Source organism: Lycium barbarum, chromosome 4 (genome assembly GCF_019175385.1).
Source record: "Lycium barbarum isolate Lr01 chromosome 4, ASM1917538v2, whole genome shotgun sequence".
In the NCBI taxonomy this organism is placed as follows: domain Eukaryota; kingdom Viridiplantae; phylum Streptophyta; class Magnoliopsida; order Solanales; family Solanaceae; genus Lycium; species Lycium barbarum.
The window spans coordinates 138,720,596-138,740,283 of NC_083340.1; the positions used below are offsets into that span (position 1 = coordinate 138,720,596).

The following is a 19,688-nucleotide window of genomic DNA, read 5'->3' on the forward strand; positions in this document are numbered from 1 at the left end:
TGTGCTCCAATCATCAATCACTTCTAGTAAACAAGTTACTTAAGTGAGATTTTCTCCATCTTCTGTCCAAAACAAATAATGGCAACATTAAAATTTCTTTCATTTCTCATTGTTCAACTTTTTTTGGTCTTGGAAGTTGCCAATTCACAACGGGTGGAAGTAGGGTTCTACAAGAAAACATGTCCAAATGTAGAGACAATTGTGAAAGAAACAACAGCTCACTACATTTCTCGTGCTCCTACTCTTGCTGCTCCATTGTTGAGAATGCATTTTCATGATTGTTTTGTTAGGGTAAGTACCGCTATTTAATGCCTTAGTTGTTTGTTAATTTGATCTTTTAACGTGAAATTCTCTAATATATATTTACTTAAGAGTTATATACATCGTTAATGTAAGATTTTTCTTTTAATCGGGTCACTTTTAACTGTTATACTAGATAAGTTCTCTTGTATTTACAATTATTTTATCTTGTTGTTGCAGGGATGTGATGGTTCAGTGCTACTGAACTCAACAAATGGAAATCAAGCTGAGAAAGATGCAATTCCAAACCAAAGCCTGAGAGGGTTCCAAGTGATTGATGCTGCTAAATCTGCTTTAGAGAAAGAGTGTCCTGGCACTGTCTCTTGCTCTGATATTTTAGCCTTAGCTGCCCGTGATGCTGTTTCACTGGTAACTAATTACTCAAATCGTCCTAAATTATGTAACACATTTTTCTTTTTAGTCTATCCTAAAAAAAAAAATGTCATATTATATCTAGTACCGCCACATTAAAATGTGAAATATGGAATAGTAAATTTCTTCGATCCGTTTATTAGCATTTCAATTGTATTTTTTCTTTGAACATATATATTATGGGGTTTTCCAGATCAATGGACCAAGTTGGCCAGTTCCCTTGGGAAGAAGAGATGGAAGAGTCTCAATCCTCTCAGAGGCCTCAAAAAACCTGCCAACTCCTTTTGATAACTTCACTACTCTTAAAACAACATTTGGTGCACTGGGCCTAAATGTAAAAGACCTTGTTGTTCTATCAGGTAAATTTTATAGTACTTTCTTTGTTTTAATTTTTTCGTCATACTTTTCTTTTTGGTCTATTTAGAAAAGAAATTATCGCTTTTTATATTTAGTACTCTTAATTTCCAACATTTCACATATCATGTTCAGTATCACAAGATCCAAAGAGCATTTTGGTACTTTCTAGTTTCTTCTCATCTTTTGTTGAAGACTAACAAAATTCAAAAATCTTTCTTACTTTCTTAATACTTCATTCTCAGTCAGACTAAAAAGACATTAATTAAACCGAATGGATAGTTTACATCAGAATTCAAGTGAAACCACTTCATGTGGAAGAGTAATTACATTAATTCAAGAAATTAAACCCAAAATCATTCTTAAAATTTTGTGTTTCTTTTTTTTTTTTTTCTTACGTAGGAGGACACACAATTGGGATGTCACATTGCTTTTCCTTCTCGAGCCGTTTGTACAATTTCACTGGCAAAGGTGACATCGACCCAAACATGGACCAAAACTACATTAATCGTTTGAAGATCAAATGTAAGCCCAATGATGTGACCACAATTGTTGAAATGGACCCTGGAAGTTTCAAGAGTTTTGACACTGATTATTACACTATGGTTGCCAAAAGAAGAGGGTTGTTTGCATCTGATGCAGCTCTTCTTACAAATAGTCAAACGAAAAATTATGTGTTGTCCCAATCAAAACCACATGGATCAACTTTCTTCAAGGACTTTGGCGAATCAATGGTGAAAATGGGGAAAATTGGAATCCTTACTGGGAAAGCTGGCGAAATTCGAAAACATTGTGCCTTCATAAACTAAGAGAAACTTTGATAAGCTATTTTTTCTTGAAAGATTTTAGTCATTTTTGGATTGTTATGTTGAAGGGGATCGGATCTCTGTGGGGAATAATTTGCTTTTCTTTTCTTATTTATTTGTTCGTGAACCATGTGACTTATATGGTGGCAAACCTTTATTGTATATCATGTAATTAAATTTGTAATTCAGTTCGTATCGAGCTAATAAAAATGTGATTTTGCTTATACTAGCATACATGGACATGATCCGAATAATTTCTCTTTTAACTGTTTTTTTTTTTAAAATACTACTAAGAGATAAGCTTTATCACAAATTTTATTCATGGAGTCAATTTTGCTTAGTTGAATTAAAGTAAGTGCTTAAAAGCACTTTTTAAATGTTCGAGCTGACAAGAGGGGGTTGCTCAAATGGTAAGCGCCCTTCACTTTCAACCCGAAGGTTGCGAGTTCGAGTTATCAAGGGAGAAAAGGAGGGAGCTCCTGGGGGAAGGGTTAAAAAAAAAATGTTCGAGGTAATTTATAAATAAATGCTTACTTGTTTGTATAATTGTGTGAAAGATGAAGTTAAGTTGTGTATTTCATATGATTGACCTATTTTAACTTGTTATAATATATTAATTACCATTTTTATCATGTTACTAACTAATATTATTAAAGTTCAGTTAAAACTTGCAGTTAGACAGGTCGAGATTCATTCAATAGGCAGCAAGACTAAGAATTGGGTATTAATCACGTCTTACCCAAGTTTGTGAGCGTGATATACAGTTCTAAAGAGTTTCATTTGGTACATTTATTTCTTTTGTATAGCCGGGATATGTCATGTGCTAGTTGTATTTGTAAACTTTATTGTAGAGGTTCCATGATACAAAGTGAAAGGTTAGTTAGTTCATGAATTTTTATATTATTATACACATGCGTCGCATCACTATGGATCTAACTGATTGCTCTACCTTTTTGGTTCTAAAACATTTGGACCATATCTCAATTTGTGGGAAGCGGCTCCCCTCTAGTACAGCTACTGTCCATTTGGTCCATTACACTATTAATCTGATTATACGTGTACACTTTCAAATCTAAGGGTCGATGTTTTTGTTTCACCTAAAACAGCACTCTAAACCATGGTCAAAGCACATTAGTTCTCTCTTTTATCCTTTCCTCAGTGACAACATAAATGGAGGCGAAAATCTTGCTGTGATAATTTCTCGCTGGTATATTTCTTTTCTCAAAAAGTGCTTGCTGGTATTTTGATCTGCAGACTTGATATATTAGTAATAAGCAAATTGTATGGTTTATTTATTAATTAGTCGCAAGTTTCTTTATTTGCTACACTTAGTGGCGGAGCCATGATTTCACTAAGGAGACTCAAAATATATAAAAGAAAAAGCAGACCTATGAAGAAGCCAAGGGAATTCATTAACCGTTATATATACATAAGAAATATTTTCAACCTTGTATATATAGTGTAATTTTTCGATGAATTAAGTTCGGATGAACCCCCTCACGACATCCTAGCTCAGCCCATGGCTACACTAGATTACTTCAAAAAGAAAAACAATTGGCTATTTAATTTGAACGAGCTTTGTTTCATTGATTTTGGGAATGGATCTTTACCCATTTTTGATAATACAACAATAGTTGAGATGGATCCCGGTAGTTTCAAGACATTTGACCTTAGTTATTACAAGCTATTGCTCAAAGGAGAGGCCTTTTCCAATCTGATGCAGCCTTATTAACAAGTTCTACGACAAAGCCATTTATCGATCAACTAGTACAAGGATCACTCAAAGAGTTCTATACTGAATTTGCTAAGGCCATGGAGAAAATGGGCAAAATTGAACTTAAGACTGGTTCTAATGGTGAAATTAGGAAGCAATGTGCAGTTGTGAATTAATAGTTGAAAGGACTTTTTCCTTTGGTACCAAATTTCTATGATTTTGTGATTTGTGTTTATGTCTATTGTGTGAATGTGTTTGAGGTGCATATATGTATCATGTTTTTAGTTTCTTTTTTAATTTGTATCTATCCTAATATTTTGTAAGTTCATCGTTATTTTGATAATAAAACTGATATGCAAAGATAATATTCCCCAAGCAGAGTACCATGTCTTTTTTAAATTCTGATTTTAGTCCCTTTCTATTGCTAATAAGTTCTAATGTTTCATTCTCACGATATACGCCTTATAAAAGCTTTGCCAGTACTTTCTCTCAATCTGAATTAACAATTCACTAAACTTTAGATAATTTGTTAATGGAGGGATTAATTTCAAGTGTAGTGATTGATCTTTATCAACTTTATTGTTACAGTAGGTAAGTTTAATTACTTCCATGTGATAGAAAATATTTTTGTAATTTTACCGTTATGTGAGTAAAGTTCAGTTACTTTAATGTGATAAATATATTATGCAACTCTATTATTATAGCGAGTGAAGTTCGATGAACCCAGTACATGAAATTACAACCTGTAAATGGCAGAGACCAAAATAACATGTTTCTGTAAATTTAATGAAATGTAATTTGTTAGATATCTGTAAGGACCCCACCGCCTGGGTCGCCCAGGACCGGTGAGTAGACCCCTTGCGGGCCCCCGCAGCTCAATTGGTAAGAGTCGATTCCCTCAGGAGAATGTAAAGGGCATGGAGGTCGCGTGTTCGATACCCGTATCGCTGCAGCGTGAAGATGGTTTATCGTGCAGACACGTGTATCCTTGCTACAATACCTGAGTATGTCAAGCATGCATGTCATGGAGGGAGCCCGCAAGGGGTCTACTCACCGGTCCTGGGCGACCCAGGCGGTGGGGTCCTTACAATATCACGACAAAAAAACATTTGTCGCTAATCATAATCATTCAGACTTTTTTTAATACGTCGTGATATCTAACAAATTACATTTCATTAAATTTACAGAAACATGCCCTTTTGGTCTTTTACAGGTTGTAATTTCATGTACTAGGTTCACTTGTTATAATAATAGAGTTGCAGAATATATTTATCACATTAAGTAACTGAACTTTACTCACATAACGGTTAATTACAAAAATATTTTTTATCACATGGAAGTAATTTAACTTACCTACTGTACCAATAAAGTTGATAATGATCAATCACTACACGTGAAATTAATCCCTCCATTAACAAATTATCTAAAGTTTAGTGAATTGTTAATTTAGATAGAGAGAAAGTACTGGCAAAGCTTTTATAAGACGTATATCGTGAGAACAAAACATTAGAACTTATTAGCAACGGAGAGGGACTAAATTCAGAATTTTAAAAAAGAGACAGTACTCCGCTTGGGAAAGATTATCTTTGTATCTCAATTTTATTATCAAAACTAGTCAATTTATCCGCGTTTCGCACGGTCATTGAAGAAGATAGAGAATTTAAAATATGATGACCATGTAGTAAAGCTGGTCTGAGATATAAGAGATAAAATTTAATGTATGTGTATAACTCCACAACTCTCCATGACGCCAATTCTCAGATTTATTACATTCAAATCGTAAAAGCAAAAATATAATTATCGTTCAAGATTGACATGGTAGCTTCTTCATCTTTTGTGCTGAAAAGCTAGGAAAAAGAAGACAATACATGAACTATTTGCATCTAGCTTGTGAAGTGGGCTACCCCTAGCAACTCTTTTAGTTGTTGCACTATAATAATGACCTTTGCAACAGCGATGAAACCAACCAAAGTCGCATTCGAGAAGAAAACAATGATAATTCCTAACCTGCAAACAATGATAAACCAGCCATGAACTTTAAGTTGATTACCCTATATTTAGACTAACTGAATTAGCAAACACATGACAACAACTTTAAATTTGTCAAACTAAACTTTTGATAACTTTGGTAGGCGTTTGGTCATGAGTTTTGAAACCATGGTTTCAAACCAGCGTTTGGACATGCGTTTTTACGCATGGTTTGAAACCATGGTTTCAATTTTTTAAAATATAAAATTTAACTCATAAGTTTATATTTCATAAAAAAAGACCCATAAGTTGGTAGATATTTTTAACAATTACCCACATCAATCATTTACCAATCTCATTAACCTCCACCAAATTTTATTTATGTCTACCAACTTTTTAATTTTGTAAAAAAAGACTCATAGTTTTATTTTATTTATTGAACTAAAATTTGATCAATTGATGTTGTATTTTTAGAAAGGTCTTCTAGTATTAATTTTGAGCCGGTTGTTATGAATTAGCGTATTAATTTTGTTATGAACTATGACTTGCTCATTTGGTAAGATTGTATAAGAATTGAGAATGTTTTGATAGTTTTTACAACTTGTGGGTTTTTATATCTATAAGAGAAAATACTCCTTAAAATATCCAAATTACATGTCCAAACATGATTTCAAACCATGGTTTCAAATCATGTCTAAACGGAGCCTTAGTTTACTTTGATACACGCAGAATGAAAGGGACCTGGGACAGTGGAAAGGACATATACAGGACTCAATACTTTAGCATTTTCAGCTTTTTGTTTTAAATTTTCTTTTCCTTTCCCTCCTTTTTTTGCGATAAAGAACACAAATAAAGTTTTAATTTTGTCCTAAATCACTACTCAGACTATACAAAGCACTTACCAAAGTAAAGTGCATTCACATAAAATGCAAAGGATCACTTACTTATGAGGGCACGTCCTCATTGGAAAGATTCAAAATATCACCTGAAATGGTTGCACCCTCCAAATAATAATGGCCACTACTTTGGATGTTGTATGCCTTCAGTTTGCATTATGCAGAGAATTAGTGTTAGAAGAGACAAGAGAGGCAAGCACACGGTCTAGGCTAATTATTTAATTAAGGGCTTATTAGTAATGGGCGAAGATATATAGAGGTGGATTTTCATCATTTGAGATGGCACGCCCAATGTCATGACTACCTTAAAGATATGTTGATCATTTCTTGACTGAAATTACCTAGTTGACTATAAAGTATGAGAATAAACATTATAAAGAGAAAAAGATGAAAGTATAAGTACATGATTTATGAGTTTAGTTGTTTCCTTAATAATGCATCAAGAAGATGCTGAAGTAAAAAAACAGGAACCCAATAAAAGAAGAATATATAGATACATAAGAAATTATTGTCCATTTTAAACGGTTAAAAAAATGTAACAAAACTTGGAGACCTCATATCCTGCAAGGCCATAAAGCAAGAGAAGCGGTAGCAACATGTATTGTGGATATACAGTCCGAATCACCAACCAAAACTGTATAAGAAATGACTAAGATTTGGCCTGCTTTTATATATATATATATTTTCCCATAAAAATTGATCAAAAGGAACATTTAAAGGTAGAAGCTGCAACAAAATCCAATTAACCTTTAGAAGTGGCAGTCCTTTGCATGGGGCTAAGGCTTGTTTTGCATGCTATAAAACAACAAATGGTACCCAAAAAAAAAAAGAATATTGCAATTAATAGAAACAATCCAATTCAAAGAAGAAAGTGAAATCAAATTCACTACTAACATATAGGAATCATAAGTAACAGTGAAGCAGAGTATATTTTCTGGGACAGAGGAAACAAACCTGAAAGTGGCTTAATGAAGAAGAACATATGTGAGGTTCATTACTCGTTGTTCAACATTTTATTGGCACAATATTAAAATTTCCATGAACAATGACTTTGAGTTTGAGGTAATTTCTCTTAAACATATCTTATTGAATGAGGAAAAAAATTAAAGGGAGAAAGTCTGACCTTTAGGTACTGGCTTCTCCGCCAAATACAATCCCACGACCATCTGGTGAAAAGCTGATGCATTAATGATGTGGCGTGATTTTACGCCACAATCGACGCTTTTCGGCTACAAGTTTTACTTGTTTTTAAGCAAGCCTATATTATTTACGTGGTTTTTATTATGTTTCAGGTAATACGAGGTCCCTAGAGCCTAAGTATGGAAAACAAACGAAACAGAGCAAAAAACGTTGATCACTGGGAACAACTGGAGGTTCTGGAAAATTTCGTGGAAAAATACTCTGCGCGTTCGTGCCCACGCGCGTCGAGGACTCTGCGCGTTCGCTTTAGAAGCTCACGTGTTCGCGCTGAAGAACGGACGTGATTCCACGCGTTCGCGCTGAAGGATTTTTGGCCCAGTTCGACCAGAACTTGGGCTTTGACGATTTATGCCATTCCAAGTCCTATAAAAAGCCAACTAGGGTTTTCTAAACATATCTTTGGCAGTTTTCACAAGTTTGGAGGCTAGGGTTCCTACAAAAATGTTCTTTCTTTTATTTAATCCTTGTTGATGGAAATCTCTTGGTGACAATTAAGATTGATACTCTTGTTATGCTTATTTATTCATTTGCATTATTCTTAATCAAGTAAGTTCTTGTTATTTTAATTATTCTTGTTCTTGAATGTTTCTCAATGGATTAGCTAACCCTTGAACTCGCCCATTTACTTTGTTTGAAACTCGGAAGAGGAAGAACGGAGTTGGGATAGAATAATTAACATGAATTTGGGGCGTTAACCCTCATCTAATGGAAATTGACCTAGGAATAGGCAATACCACTTGTAGCTATATTCGGGTGTTCTTAATGCTCCTAATTGTTTGAGGGATCTTCAATTGGGTAAACTAGTTAATCTTCGGAAGAAGTTAATTTAGAGTCATTATCCGAGGCTAAATAACATAAACTTGCTATTATTTATAATTCGTGAAATATATTGGATCGTTACTTGAGAAGTAGTTTCCTTTATCCCATTCTTGTTGCCATTGATCAATTTCCTTGCTTTCTAGATTAGAATTTACATTTTCGTATTTTATCAAAACCTTATCAAAAATCACCATTGATGCGTTCGGTCTAGCTATTGTTAGTGATAATTCCTAATCTGCTTAAATCGCCTATATATTGTTCTCTGTGGGATTCGACCCCAACCTTGTTGAGTTACTATATTTGACAACGTCCGCGTTATACCATTAATAGGTGTAATTTGAGCGTATCAAACTTTGGCGCCGTTGCCGGGGAGCAATTGGTGTATTTTGGCTAATCTAGGAAATAAGCTAACTTGCTTTGAACCGAACCAGTGAATATTTGTGTTGTTGTTTTATTTGCTTGATTTTATTATATATATATAAAAAAAAATTAAAAAAAAATGGCATCATTCCATGAGAATGGGTCGGATGGAAGTTGTTCATACTTTGATGACCCTTGTCCTTATTGTGGAGGACCCCACTCTTGGTAAACTTGTTTATAGTCTCCCAGGGGAGGATTGTGCGCACAATCTCGAACTCTTATGTGTCCTTCCCTTCCCTGAATCCCCACTATGATGATTCTACTTTATGTTGTGACATTGATAGGGATATGGAAGTGGAAGAAGTTGAGATTGGTCAAAATGAAGAGTTCAAGCTCATGATGGAATGCATACTTGAAGGAGGAAATGAAAAGCAAAAAGCCTTGGAGGAGTACTTGGAAACTAGTCTCCAACATGGCTTGATGAATGAACACAAAAATCTTCCATGGGCATTGGAACAAAATCAAGAAGAATCCATTTTCATTAGAGATGCCAAAGAAGAAAAGAAACTAGAGTCAACCATTGTCTTGAGAAAAATGGTGGAAATTGACTCTAGGTTGGAGGAAAATGAGAATGTCAAAATCCGAGAAAATTTGCAAACTGGGAGGTCGAAGTCTCACTCCAAGCATTTTTCAACATTGGATTTGTATGGTGATATGGAAATTGAGCCACATACATCCATGTTGGATGGTGAAGAAGAAAGACAAGTGCCTTACATCTTGCAATTCGAAAGCGTAAGAAGGCAAAATGACATTCCTCATTTGAAAGCCAAAAAGTGCAAAATGAAGAAGTTAACGTTTGGCTTGTTCATCTACTTACCACCCCCCACCGCTCGTGGTCACAAACTTGAGTCCAAGTTAGGTGCCCAATTCATAAGCTCCAAATGGCGAGAAAAGCGGTAAAGTTGGTAATCGTCGTGCTGCGACGTTAAATCAAGCGCTTGGTGGGAGGCAACCCACCATTTATAAATTTTTAGAATGGTTTATTTTATTATTTTTAACTAAACTAAAAAAAAAAAAAAACAACAGCGATCTGGAAAAATGGGTTATGAAATACCTCTGCGCGTTCGCGCACAAATGGACGCGAACGCGCCAAACCAAAAAAAAAAAACTAAAAATTTTTGTTCAGCGCGAACGCGCCAATGCGGATCTCCCAGGTACAAAACAGAACAAAAGGGGGTATAACCCCCATTTCCCTCATTTTCTCTAAATTCTCTCTTACTTTTCTCTCAAATCCAACTTCAAATTTTAAGAAAAATTCTTCAACTTGCAACCACAAGGTATGTGATTCTCTCATTCTCTTGTTCATAGGGTTGTTTTTATCATCTTTTCATGTTAGAAATTGTGAAAGAAAATTTTTGACTTTCACTTGCTTAAGCATAGAAATTTGATGAAATTGTTGAGTTTCTTGTCATGTAAATTGTTGTTAGTTGTTGAGTGATGTGAGTTGAGAGTTGGGTGTTGATATGTGAAAAAACATGGGGCAAAATACGTGCTTAAAATCATTGAATCGAAGCCCCAAAAATCATGCCCATAACATGTTTGTGAAAATGCCTTCTGAAAAACTGAAACGACTCAGCGCGATCGCGCAGACACATGACGCGAACGCGCAGAAACAAATAAAATAAAGTTGCGCGAACGCGCCAATTCTTTGCGCAAATGCGCTGAAATAGAACGCTGATACCCTACGCGAACGCGCCACCTTTTTGTGCGAACACGCTGAAGAAAAATAAGCAGCTCAAAATCAGAATGCTCGCACAGAGCTGCTCAAAACTTCTGTGACCGATTCCTTTGGCCTAACTGCCTCATTATACATTGTTTTAGGTATTCATATGTGTGCTCGACATGTGTGTTCATTTTGTAGGTACTTACGCTTGAAAAATGGCTTCAACATCCGATGTTGCCCAAGTGCCCTTGATTGAATACTACGACACCACCACCTTTCAGTCAGCAAAATGTTCGAAGCTCTGTGATAGACTGCTGGGAAAGAGCTTCATCGAAGAAAGGGGCATCGTAACAGAAAATTTGGAAGAAAATATGCCCGAATTCTATGAAAGGCTGGTAACAAGCGGATGGATATGCTTTGCGGATGAACCAATCAAGGCAAATTATACCCTTGTGCGGGAATTCTATGCAAATGCTGCAGAGGCAGACATTACACATCGGGAAATTGTCAAAGTCAGAGGTGTAGATGTCCTGTGCAATGCTTCTCGAATCAATGCCTACTACAATCTGCAGGATGGTGACAACAGTGAGATGGCACAGAGGTATGAACAAATGAGGCAACAATGGTTTGTGACCCACCTTCATGGTGGGGAGCAACCAAAGTGGTTGACCACAATGCAAAGGAAGATTGACTCCACAGAATTCACTGCTGAGGCCAAAACTTGGCTAGATATTGTGACATCCAGGGTGCTGCCTCCTAAACATGATTCAGAGGTGCCCCTTGAGAGGGCTAAGTTAATTTGTGCTGTGATGGAAGGATTGCCGGTTGATGTGGGGAGGCTTATTATGCGAGAAATATGGGAGGTGGTGCTTGAAAGGACTAAGAGTCTATTCTTCCCGTCGTTGATCACTTATTTGTGCATCACTGATGGGGTGCCCACAAGGCCAGGTGACAAAGAAAAGAGCCCCGGTGGACCGATTCATCCATTGAAGAAGAGAGGGCCCGGGAATATGCAGAAGAAAAGGAGGATTGATGTAGCAGCCCCGTCATTTGGGCAGTTCACCTCTACTGCATCAGATTCGACTGGTGGGGCACCTGCTCCCCCCACGGCTATACCACTCTTGCCACCACTGCAAGAAGCCGCCAGGCCTTTTCAGTATATCTCCACCCAGGTCCATGGGGTGGACAATCGGATTCAGCAGCTAGTGGCTAGTCTCCCGTCGGGCCCATATGGAGAGGGCACATCTATAGCTCCCTCTGGTCCTGGTGGTCCGACATTAGCAGGTGTGGTGGAGGAACTGAAGCATATAAAGGAAAAGCAGGGTAAGATGGAGAGGAGGCAGAAAAAGGCAAGAGAGCACGCCAAAAAGCAAAGCAAGTTTTTGAACAAAATGATGAGTATTCTGAGGAGTGTATGCGGAGCACAGCATGAAGAGGAGGAAAATGAGGAAGATTTTGTCCTGCCAGAGCCTAACAGCTCCAGTTCCGAGGGTGAGCAGAGATGACCATAACACTCAGTGCTAGTAGGTATGCCTAGGATTTTTGTTGTTTTTATTTTTTTTGTTTTTTGTATGCTTATGGGATGCAGTGAGGACACTGCAAATTTTTTAGTTGGGGGTGGCTATCTGGTATTGTTGTATCGTAAATATGTGTTTAGGAACCCCCTCGCTTTTCTTTACCAGAGTTCTTTTCCTGAGGGGGGTTTTATTTTGTTGAAACTAGCATGTTTAGGATGTTGCTTAGGTTGAATAGAGTAACTTTGTCTTATTTGGTACTACTTTGTAACTGATGGCATGTATTGTGGTTTGTTGGAAATTTTGGACCCCTCAAAAAGTTGAAAAATGCATACTTAGAACAGGATTGATTAACATGATTGATTCTTTATATGACATTATTATTATTGGGGTATTGTGTGTGATAAATGACTACTTAGGAGGTTACAAGTGTAAAAATAATTGTCCTTATGCCAATGTGTGTGTGAGCTGTTAGTTTGATTCTGTTTATGCATGTATAATCTAGAACTTGCCCGATTGGTCTTGTATGAAATCTGAAAGTTAGTTTGGTTGTGAGATGATCTTAGGCTTTCTTTGTTGAAATAGTCACTTTACCTAAATATGCCGTACCAAAAGTTTTAAATATTCCTAGTTTTCCTTTTGAGCCTTTTGACCTTTTTCTTGGCTAGCCAATTATGAAACCTTACCCTTTGTGCAATTAATCCATCTTCACACCCGTTCCCTCCTTGATGCTACTAGTTAGATGAGGCAAAATTCCTAAGTTGGGGGTGAATTAAATGTGGAGTACGTGTTAAAAACATAAGTAGGGGGTGGTGGAGTTTGCTAGTGGAGATTCGATGTGGTAGTTGCGTGTATATATATATATATATATATATATATATAAATCAGAAAATTGTAACACAAAAGGATTTGTAAGTTGGTTAGGAGTAAAACCACATCGAGGTTGAAAACTGAAAGAAAATAAAGGGGTGGAAAGAAAAGAGGCGAATTAAGGTGACAAGATGTTGTAGTGTTCAAGGAGGGTGAGTCACTAATATCCAAAAAAGTATCCGACCCGTCCCTAAACCTACATTACAAGCCGAAACAAGTCCTAATGTGATCACAACCGAACGAGCCTAGAATGAGAACATAGAAAATAAGGGCAAGCCTATGGTATTTGCATGTGTAGATATGAATTCTTTGTGAGTGTTGAGTGTTTTTCTCTTGTCTTTCATCTTTGTCCCATTCTTGTCGTATATATATGTGTTGGGACATTCTTTGGTCTATGTGAGGGCATAAGGATGAGAATTGAACAAAATAAAGTGACCACCTAAAGTAGCGTGTGTGTGCACCATAATATGTTCGATAATGTAATGTCATTCATTGAAGCTTCATTGTTAGTCGTAGTGTTCCTGAGTTGTGTATATTGCTTTAAAATAGAAAATTGGGGTGGTCCTTGGAAGAAAAACATGCATGCCGGTAGTTCAGAATCAAAACCAATGTAGACATTGTTACTCTATGATATCTAGGTGTTAGATTGAGTCGTTGTTTTGTATGGCTTGCTTGAGGACAAGCAAATACTTTAAGTTGGGGGTGTTGATGTGGCGTGATTTTACGCCACAATCGACGCTTTTCGGCTACAAGTTTTACTTGTTTTTAAGCAAGTCTATGTTATTTTACGTGGTTTTTATTATGTTTTAGGTAATACGAGGTCTCTAGAGCCTAAGTATGGAAAACAAGCGAAACAGAGCAAAAAACGTTGATCACTGGAAACAACTAGAGGTTCTGGAAAATTTCGTGGAAAAATACTCTGTGCGTTCGCGCCCACGCGCGTCGTGGACTCTGCGCGTTCGCTTTAGAAGCTCACGCGTTCGCGCTGAAGAACGGACGTGATTCCACGCGTTCACGCAGAATAATGGCGCATTCGCGCTGAAGGATTTTTGGCCCAGTTCGACCAGAACTTGGGCTTTGACGATTTATGCCATTCCAAGTCCTATAAAAAGCCAACTAGGGTTTTCTAAATATATCTTTGGCAGTTTTCACAAGTTTGGAGGCTAGGGTTCCTACAAAAATGTTCTTTCTTTTATTTAATCCTTGTTGATGGAAATCTCTTGGTGACAATTAAGATTGATACTCTTGTTATGCTTATTTATTCATTTGCATTATTCTTAATCAAGTAAGTTCTTGTTATTTTAATTATTCTTGTTCTTGAATGTTTCTCAATGGATTAGCTAACCCTTGAACTCGCCCATTTACTTTGTTTGAAACTCGGAAGAGGAAGAACGGAGTTGGGATAGAATAGTTAACATGAATTTGGGGCGTTAACCCTCATCTAATGGAAATTGACCTAGGAATAGGCAATACCACTTGTAGCTATATTCGGGTGTTCTTAATGCTCCTAATTGTTTGAGGGATCTTCAATTGGGTAAACTAGTTAATCTTCGGAAGAAGTTAATTTAGAGTCATTATCCGAGGCTAAATAACATAAACTTGCTATTATTTATAATTCGTGAAATATATTGGATCGTTACTTGAGAAGTAGTTTCCTTTATCCCATTCTTGTTGCCATTGATCAATTTCCTTGCTTTCTAGATTAGAATTTACATTTTCGTATTTTATCAAAACCTTATCAAAAATCACCATTGATGCGTTCGGTCTAGCTATTGTTAGTGATAATTCCTAATCTGCTTAAATCACCTATATATTGTTCTCTGTGGGATTCGACCCCAACCTTGTTGGGTTACTATATTTGACAACGTCCGCGTTATACCATTAATAGGTGTAATTTGAGCGTATCAATTAACACCTCTGTTATAATAGATATAATTTTTCACTGCAAAATTGAAGATCATAATAACTTTCATGGACCCAAACTTCGTAGTTTCTCGACAAAAAACCTGCCATATACGTAGCACATGCGCAAATTGCATTGAATTGCATAAACAATGTATGAATTAAAATTGAATAAAATATTGTTACCCTTTTTCATGGAAAATATGGGTCAAAGGAGTATCATAAAAAGATTTGGAAGAAGAAATAAGGGGTAGTGATTTCTCCCACTGTTATTTTCGTCACTGTTAATCTGCAAGGGAGTTTAGAAGTAGAAACCGAAGAAGGCAAAATTAGAGCCACCAACCAAAAAAAAAAAAAAACTACAGGCGATATGATGGCATCATCTCAACACTGCTTCATAGCCGCATCAACAAACGATAACCATAGCCCCTACAAAGGAAAGATCACCGTAGAGAGGAAGAAACAGGCGAAAAGTATTGGGTTAGGGGGTAATCGTTACACTTCGAGGACAACCTTGGAGAAGAAATATTGGTTATGTTTGACTTGAGAGAGTAATTACTGTTAAATTTAAAGAGAAATAACTGCTCCAGAATGGATGGGAACCATTTTAAAAAGAAGGAACTGTCTCAGAATAGCTAGACCATTTTGTAATGGGTATTGTAAGTAAATGAAATTTTAAAGTGGCACGCAAGAGGTATCAATTTATAGTTGAGCATATCCAGGGAATTGTTTCGTTCAGCAGAATCAAACATAAGAAGTCGTCGAAGAGACTGGAAAGATTCTGACAAAGTTAAGCAAGAAGTGTGTCATGAGAAAATTAATATTTGCACACAATGGTACTGTATATGAATCAAATACATATGGAATTTGGGAAAACAAAAGTAAACTCTTAATCTCTAAGCGGCAGATGACAATAGTTGTTGAGTGTACTCCTATGGAATGGTATTGTATATAAACCGAATACATATGAAATCTGTGAAAACTAAAATAAACTCTAAATGTCACGAAACCAAGTTAGTTCGAAGACAACGAAGAACTTTATCAAATGGAATAGTATTTATAAATCCGTACAACGTCCGTGAAGTTGGAAGAGAGTCTAAAGTGTAAGTGTATCATAGTGGAGATTACAAATATGAATACAAGCATAGTTTTATCGGCAATCAGAAAGGAATGGTACTCCTATGGAATGGTACTCCTATGGAATGGTACTGTATATGTATAAACCAAATACTCATGAATCTGCGAAAACTAAAAGAAACTGTAAATGCTACAAAGATTACGAGTAAGAAAAATGTATTAATCACGGGGAGAGTACAAGGATGAACCAAGTTATTCGAAGAGAGCGAAAAAAAAACTTTATCAAATGAAATAGTAGTGTTATATCTGCACAACATACCAAATTTTGTAAGACAGTCGAAAGTGTAAGCGTATCACAACGGTAACCACAAATATGAATACAATCATACTTTTACGACAACCGGAGGACTAAATGCGCTGAGTGAACTTATTCAAAAAGAAGTTCCTTTTATGTGGAGATTTTGCTATAAAGTGAATTGTCATTTTGATTAAATCGATGGACCTGTAAATCCGAAAGGACACAGGCAGGAGAAAAACAGAGTGATTATGAATGGTGAATTCGATGGCCCTATAAATAAAAAAGGGTGCAGGCAGGAGCAGGGCATAGTGGTTAAGAATGGGGAAGAAACATACCTGGGAGGGGCGTGTTGGTTGTTCGCAGCTTAACGAATGGTAGAAGAAGAGCGGGTGAAGAGTTTTAAGTTGTTTGGAGAATGACGTTGGAAAGGAGAAGCAGAAAAGGAGGAAGAAGGCGAGTTTGATGGTGAATCGTTGCCGAAGTTTGTGAATATGAATTTACTTCATTTGAGCCGTTGCGGCCAAAACAGCGTGCCAAAAAGACTTTATTCGTTTATTTTTAGCTTCCTCATCTTCTTCTATAAAATATTTTATTAAGACATCAAGAGACAGATATTGTTTTTTTTGGTCGAAGAGAGACAGAGATACTTAACATGACAAAGGTCTAAAGTCAACTTTATCTTGATTAATTTATCATAATAGAGTTTTATTTAACTAATAGAAATTTTGTCGCCAATCTAATTAAAAAAGTTGATTACTCAATCATTCACTATTTTTTAATACGTCGTGATATCTAACAAATTACAGTTCATTTTCAAATTTACAGAAATGTGTTCTTTTGGTCTCTTCCATTTACGGATTGTAATTTCATGCACTAGGTTCATTGAACTTCACTCACTATAATAATAAAGTCGCAGAATTATATTTATTACATTAAAGTAACTGAACTTTATTCACGTAACGGTAAAGTCACAAAAATATCTTCTATCGTATTGAAGTAATCAAACTTACCTACTGTAACAATAAAGTGGATAAAGATCAATCACTACACGTAAACTTAATCCCTCCATTAACAAATTGTCTTAAGTTTAGTGAATTGTTAATTTAAATAGAGAGAAAGTACCGGCAAAGCTTTTATAAGACGTATATTGTGAGAACAAAACATTCGAACTTATTAGCAACAAAGAGAGACTAAAATTAGAATTTAAAAAAGAGATAAGTGTACTCTGCTTGGGAAAGATTATCTTTGCATCTCAGTTTATTATGAAAATAACCATCAGATTACAAAATACTAGGATAGATACAAATTTAAAAAAATGAAATAAAAACATGATACATGTATGTACCTCAAACGCATTCGCACAATAGACATAAACACAAAACACAAAATCATAGAAATTTGGTACAAAAGGAAAAGGTCCTTTCAACTGTTAATTCACAACTGCACACTGCTTCCTAATTTCACCATTAGAACCAATCGTAACTTCAATTTTGCCCATTTTCTCCATGGCCTTAGCAAATTCAGTATAGAACTCATTGAGTGATCCTTGTACTAGTTGATCGATAAACGACTTTGTCGTAGAACTTGTTAATAGGGCAGCATCAGATTGGAAAAGGCCTCTCCTTTTGAGCAAGAGCTTGAAGTAACTAAGGTCAAATGTTCTGAAACTACCAGGATCCATCTCAACTATTGTTTTATTATCATTGACGGATTTGCATTTCTTGGCCTTTAGATTGGCCGCGTATTCATTGTCTAGAGATGGATCTTGTGTACCAAAAGTTCCGGTGAAATTGTACAGACGTGATGAAAATGATGGGCAATGAGAAATTCCAATGGTGTGAGCACCTGAAAATAAATGAACCATGGTTAATTTTCATAAATTTAAAAACTTTTACATATTTATAAGACTATAAATCAAAGAGCATGTATTAATTTCAGATAATGGTCACTGAACTTTACAGACTATAACAGTAAATCCACAATGTTATTTTGTTACGTTAGAACTTGAACTTTGCGCATTACAACAGTTAAATTTTCACTGAATTTTAACTATTATAATGACAGAATTGACATATTCAATCATTTTGTAACTTTACTATTATAGTGAAAAGTTCGATGAGTGAAATTAATCCAGTACTTTGACTTACCAGACAATAGGACTAAGTCCTTTAGATCAAGACCCTTCTTGGCAAAAGATGACTGGAGTCTAGTGAAGTTACTAGTTGGAGCTGGAATATCTGCTAAGGCTTCCGAGGAATTTGATATTCTTCCATCTCTTCTACCAGTTGGCACATTCCAGTATGGACCTCCCTATATATAATGAAGAAGAAATAGAAGAATGAAAAAAAAAATATTGGTTGAAGAAGCTAGTTGGTAATTAATTTATTTGTTCAAGTATTTTGCTTACAGTGAGTACTACAGAGTCTCTAGCAACCAAGGCAACAATATCAGCACAAGAGACAACTCCTGGGCATTCTGCTTCTACTATTTTCTTCACACCGTCTATGAAGGAAAATCCTCTCAATGTTTGATTTGGGATTGCCACTTTTTCTGTCTGATTTCCTGTACTCTTAGTGGAATTTAGGAGCACAGAAGCATCACATCCCTGCCAGCACCCAATAGAAAAAGAGAAAATCACAAAAGTACATTAAAAATGAAATGCGTACAAATGTGTTAAGTTGCACGTGAAACTACGCAAAATAGAGGCGGATGCAGGGTGCATCATGAGTTCAGTATTGTTCAATTGAACCCACTTTTATTTTTCTTCTCGAACTATGCATGCATATATATATATATATATATATATATATATATATATATATATATATATATATATATATATATATATATATATAAGAAAATTAAAATGCATACAAATAATAGAGCGTCCTCATTCTGAACCTAGTTATCAACTCTACATTCATAATTCGTCTCCATAAACATATATACTTACCCTAACAAAGCAATCATGGAAATGCATTCTGAGTAAGGCAGCTGCAAGAGATGGAGCTTTTGGAATGTGCTTTTGGACATAGTCTTGAATCATCTTCTCTGCTTTTGGGCAGCTCTTGCTATAGAAATTGAGCTGCAATTGGCCATGGCTAGAACCTAAAATTCCCACAAAAATCAATACTAGAAAACCCAAAGAGCTAAATGTAGCCATTTTGTTGCTACTTAATTAATTCTCAAAAGTGATCACTTGTTTTGTTGCGTTTGTGTACTAAACAGCATGCATTAGAGCAAATTTATAGGCACTTTGCTTTTCCAATCTAACCAACATGTTTATTTTATTGCATTAGAAAATGGATTAGTTATAATCTGTCTCTAGTTATCGCACTTGCTCATGTCACATCATATATATCATAATCACGTTGACCGATCGACCTTCCCAATAATGAAGTAACCCAATCATCAGGATTAAATTTAGCGTTCTTCTCTTTCCATAGTCTAAAAGTTAACCATTATATACAGAAAAATTAGTTGTGAGTATTTGGTGCATCGTGATTTTTCCTTAC

The 19,688-nt window shown here is 35.8% G+C and overlaps 2 protein-coding genes across 2 annotated transcripts; one reads left to right on the plus strand and one right to left on the minus strand.

Annotated features, from left to right (window-relative positions):
* Nucleotides 1-78: 78 nt before the first annotated feature.
* LOC132638698 (peroxidase 27-like) lies at nucleotides 79-3,722 on the plus strand. Its single transcript, XM_060355491.1, has 5 exons — nucleotides 79-291; nucleotides 481-669; nucleotides 866-1,031; nucleotides 1,429-1,648; nucleotides 3,533-3,722. Exons 1-5 carry the CDS (start codon nucleotides 79-81, stop codon nucleotides 3,720-3,722), a joined length of 978 nt encoding a protein of 325 aa, XP_060211474.1.
* A 13,865-nt stretch (nucleotides 3,723-17,587) lies between these two features.
* Nucleotides 17,588-19,434, minus strand: LOC132638699 (peroxidase 3-like). The gene is made up of 4 exons (XM_060355492.1): nucleotides 19,127-19,434; nucleotides 18,581-18,778; nucleotides 18,321-18,483; nucleotides 17,588-18,018 (listed from the first exon to the last, which is right to left on the minus strand). Exons 1-4 carry the CDS (start codon nucleotides 19,334-19,336, stop codon nucleotides 17,603-17,605), a joined length of 987 nt encoding a protein of 328 aa, XP_060211475.1. The 5' UTR covers nucleotides 19,337-19,434; the 3' UTR covers nucleotides 17,588-17,602.
* Between the last annotated feature and the right edge of the window lie 254 nt (nucleotides 19,435-19,688).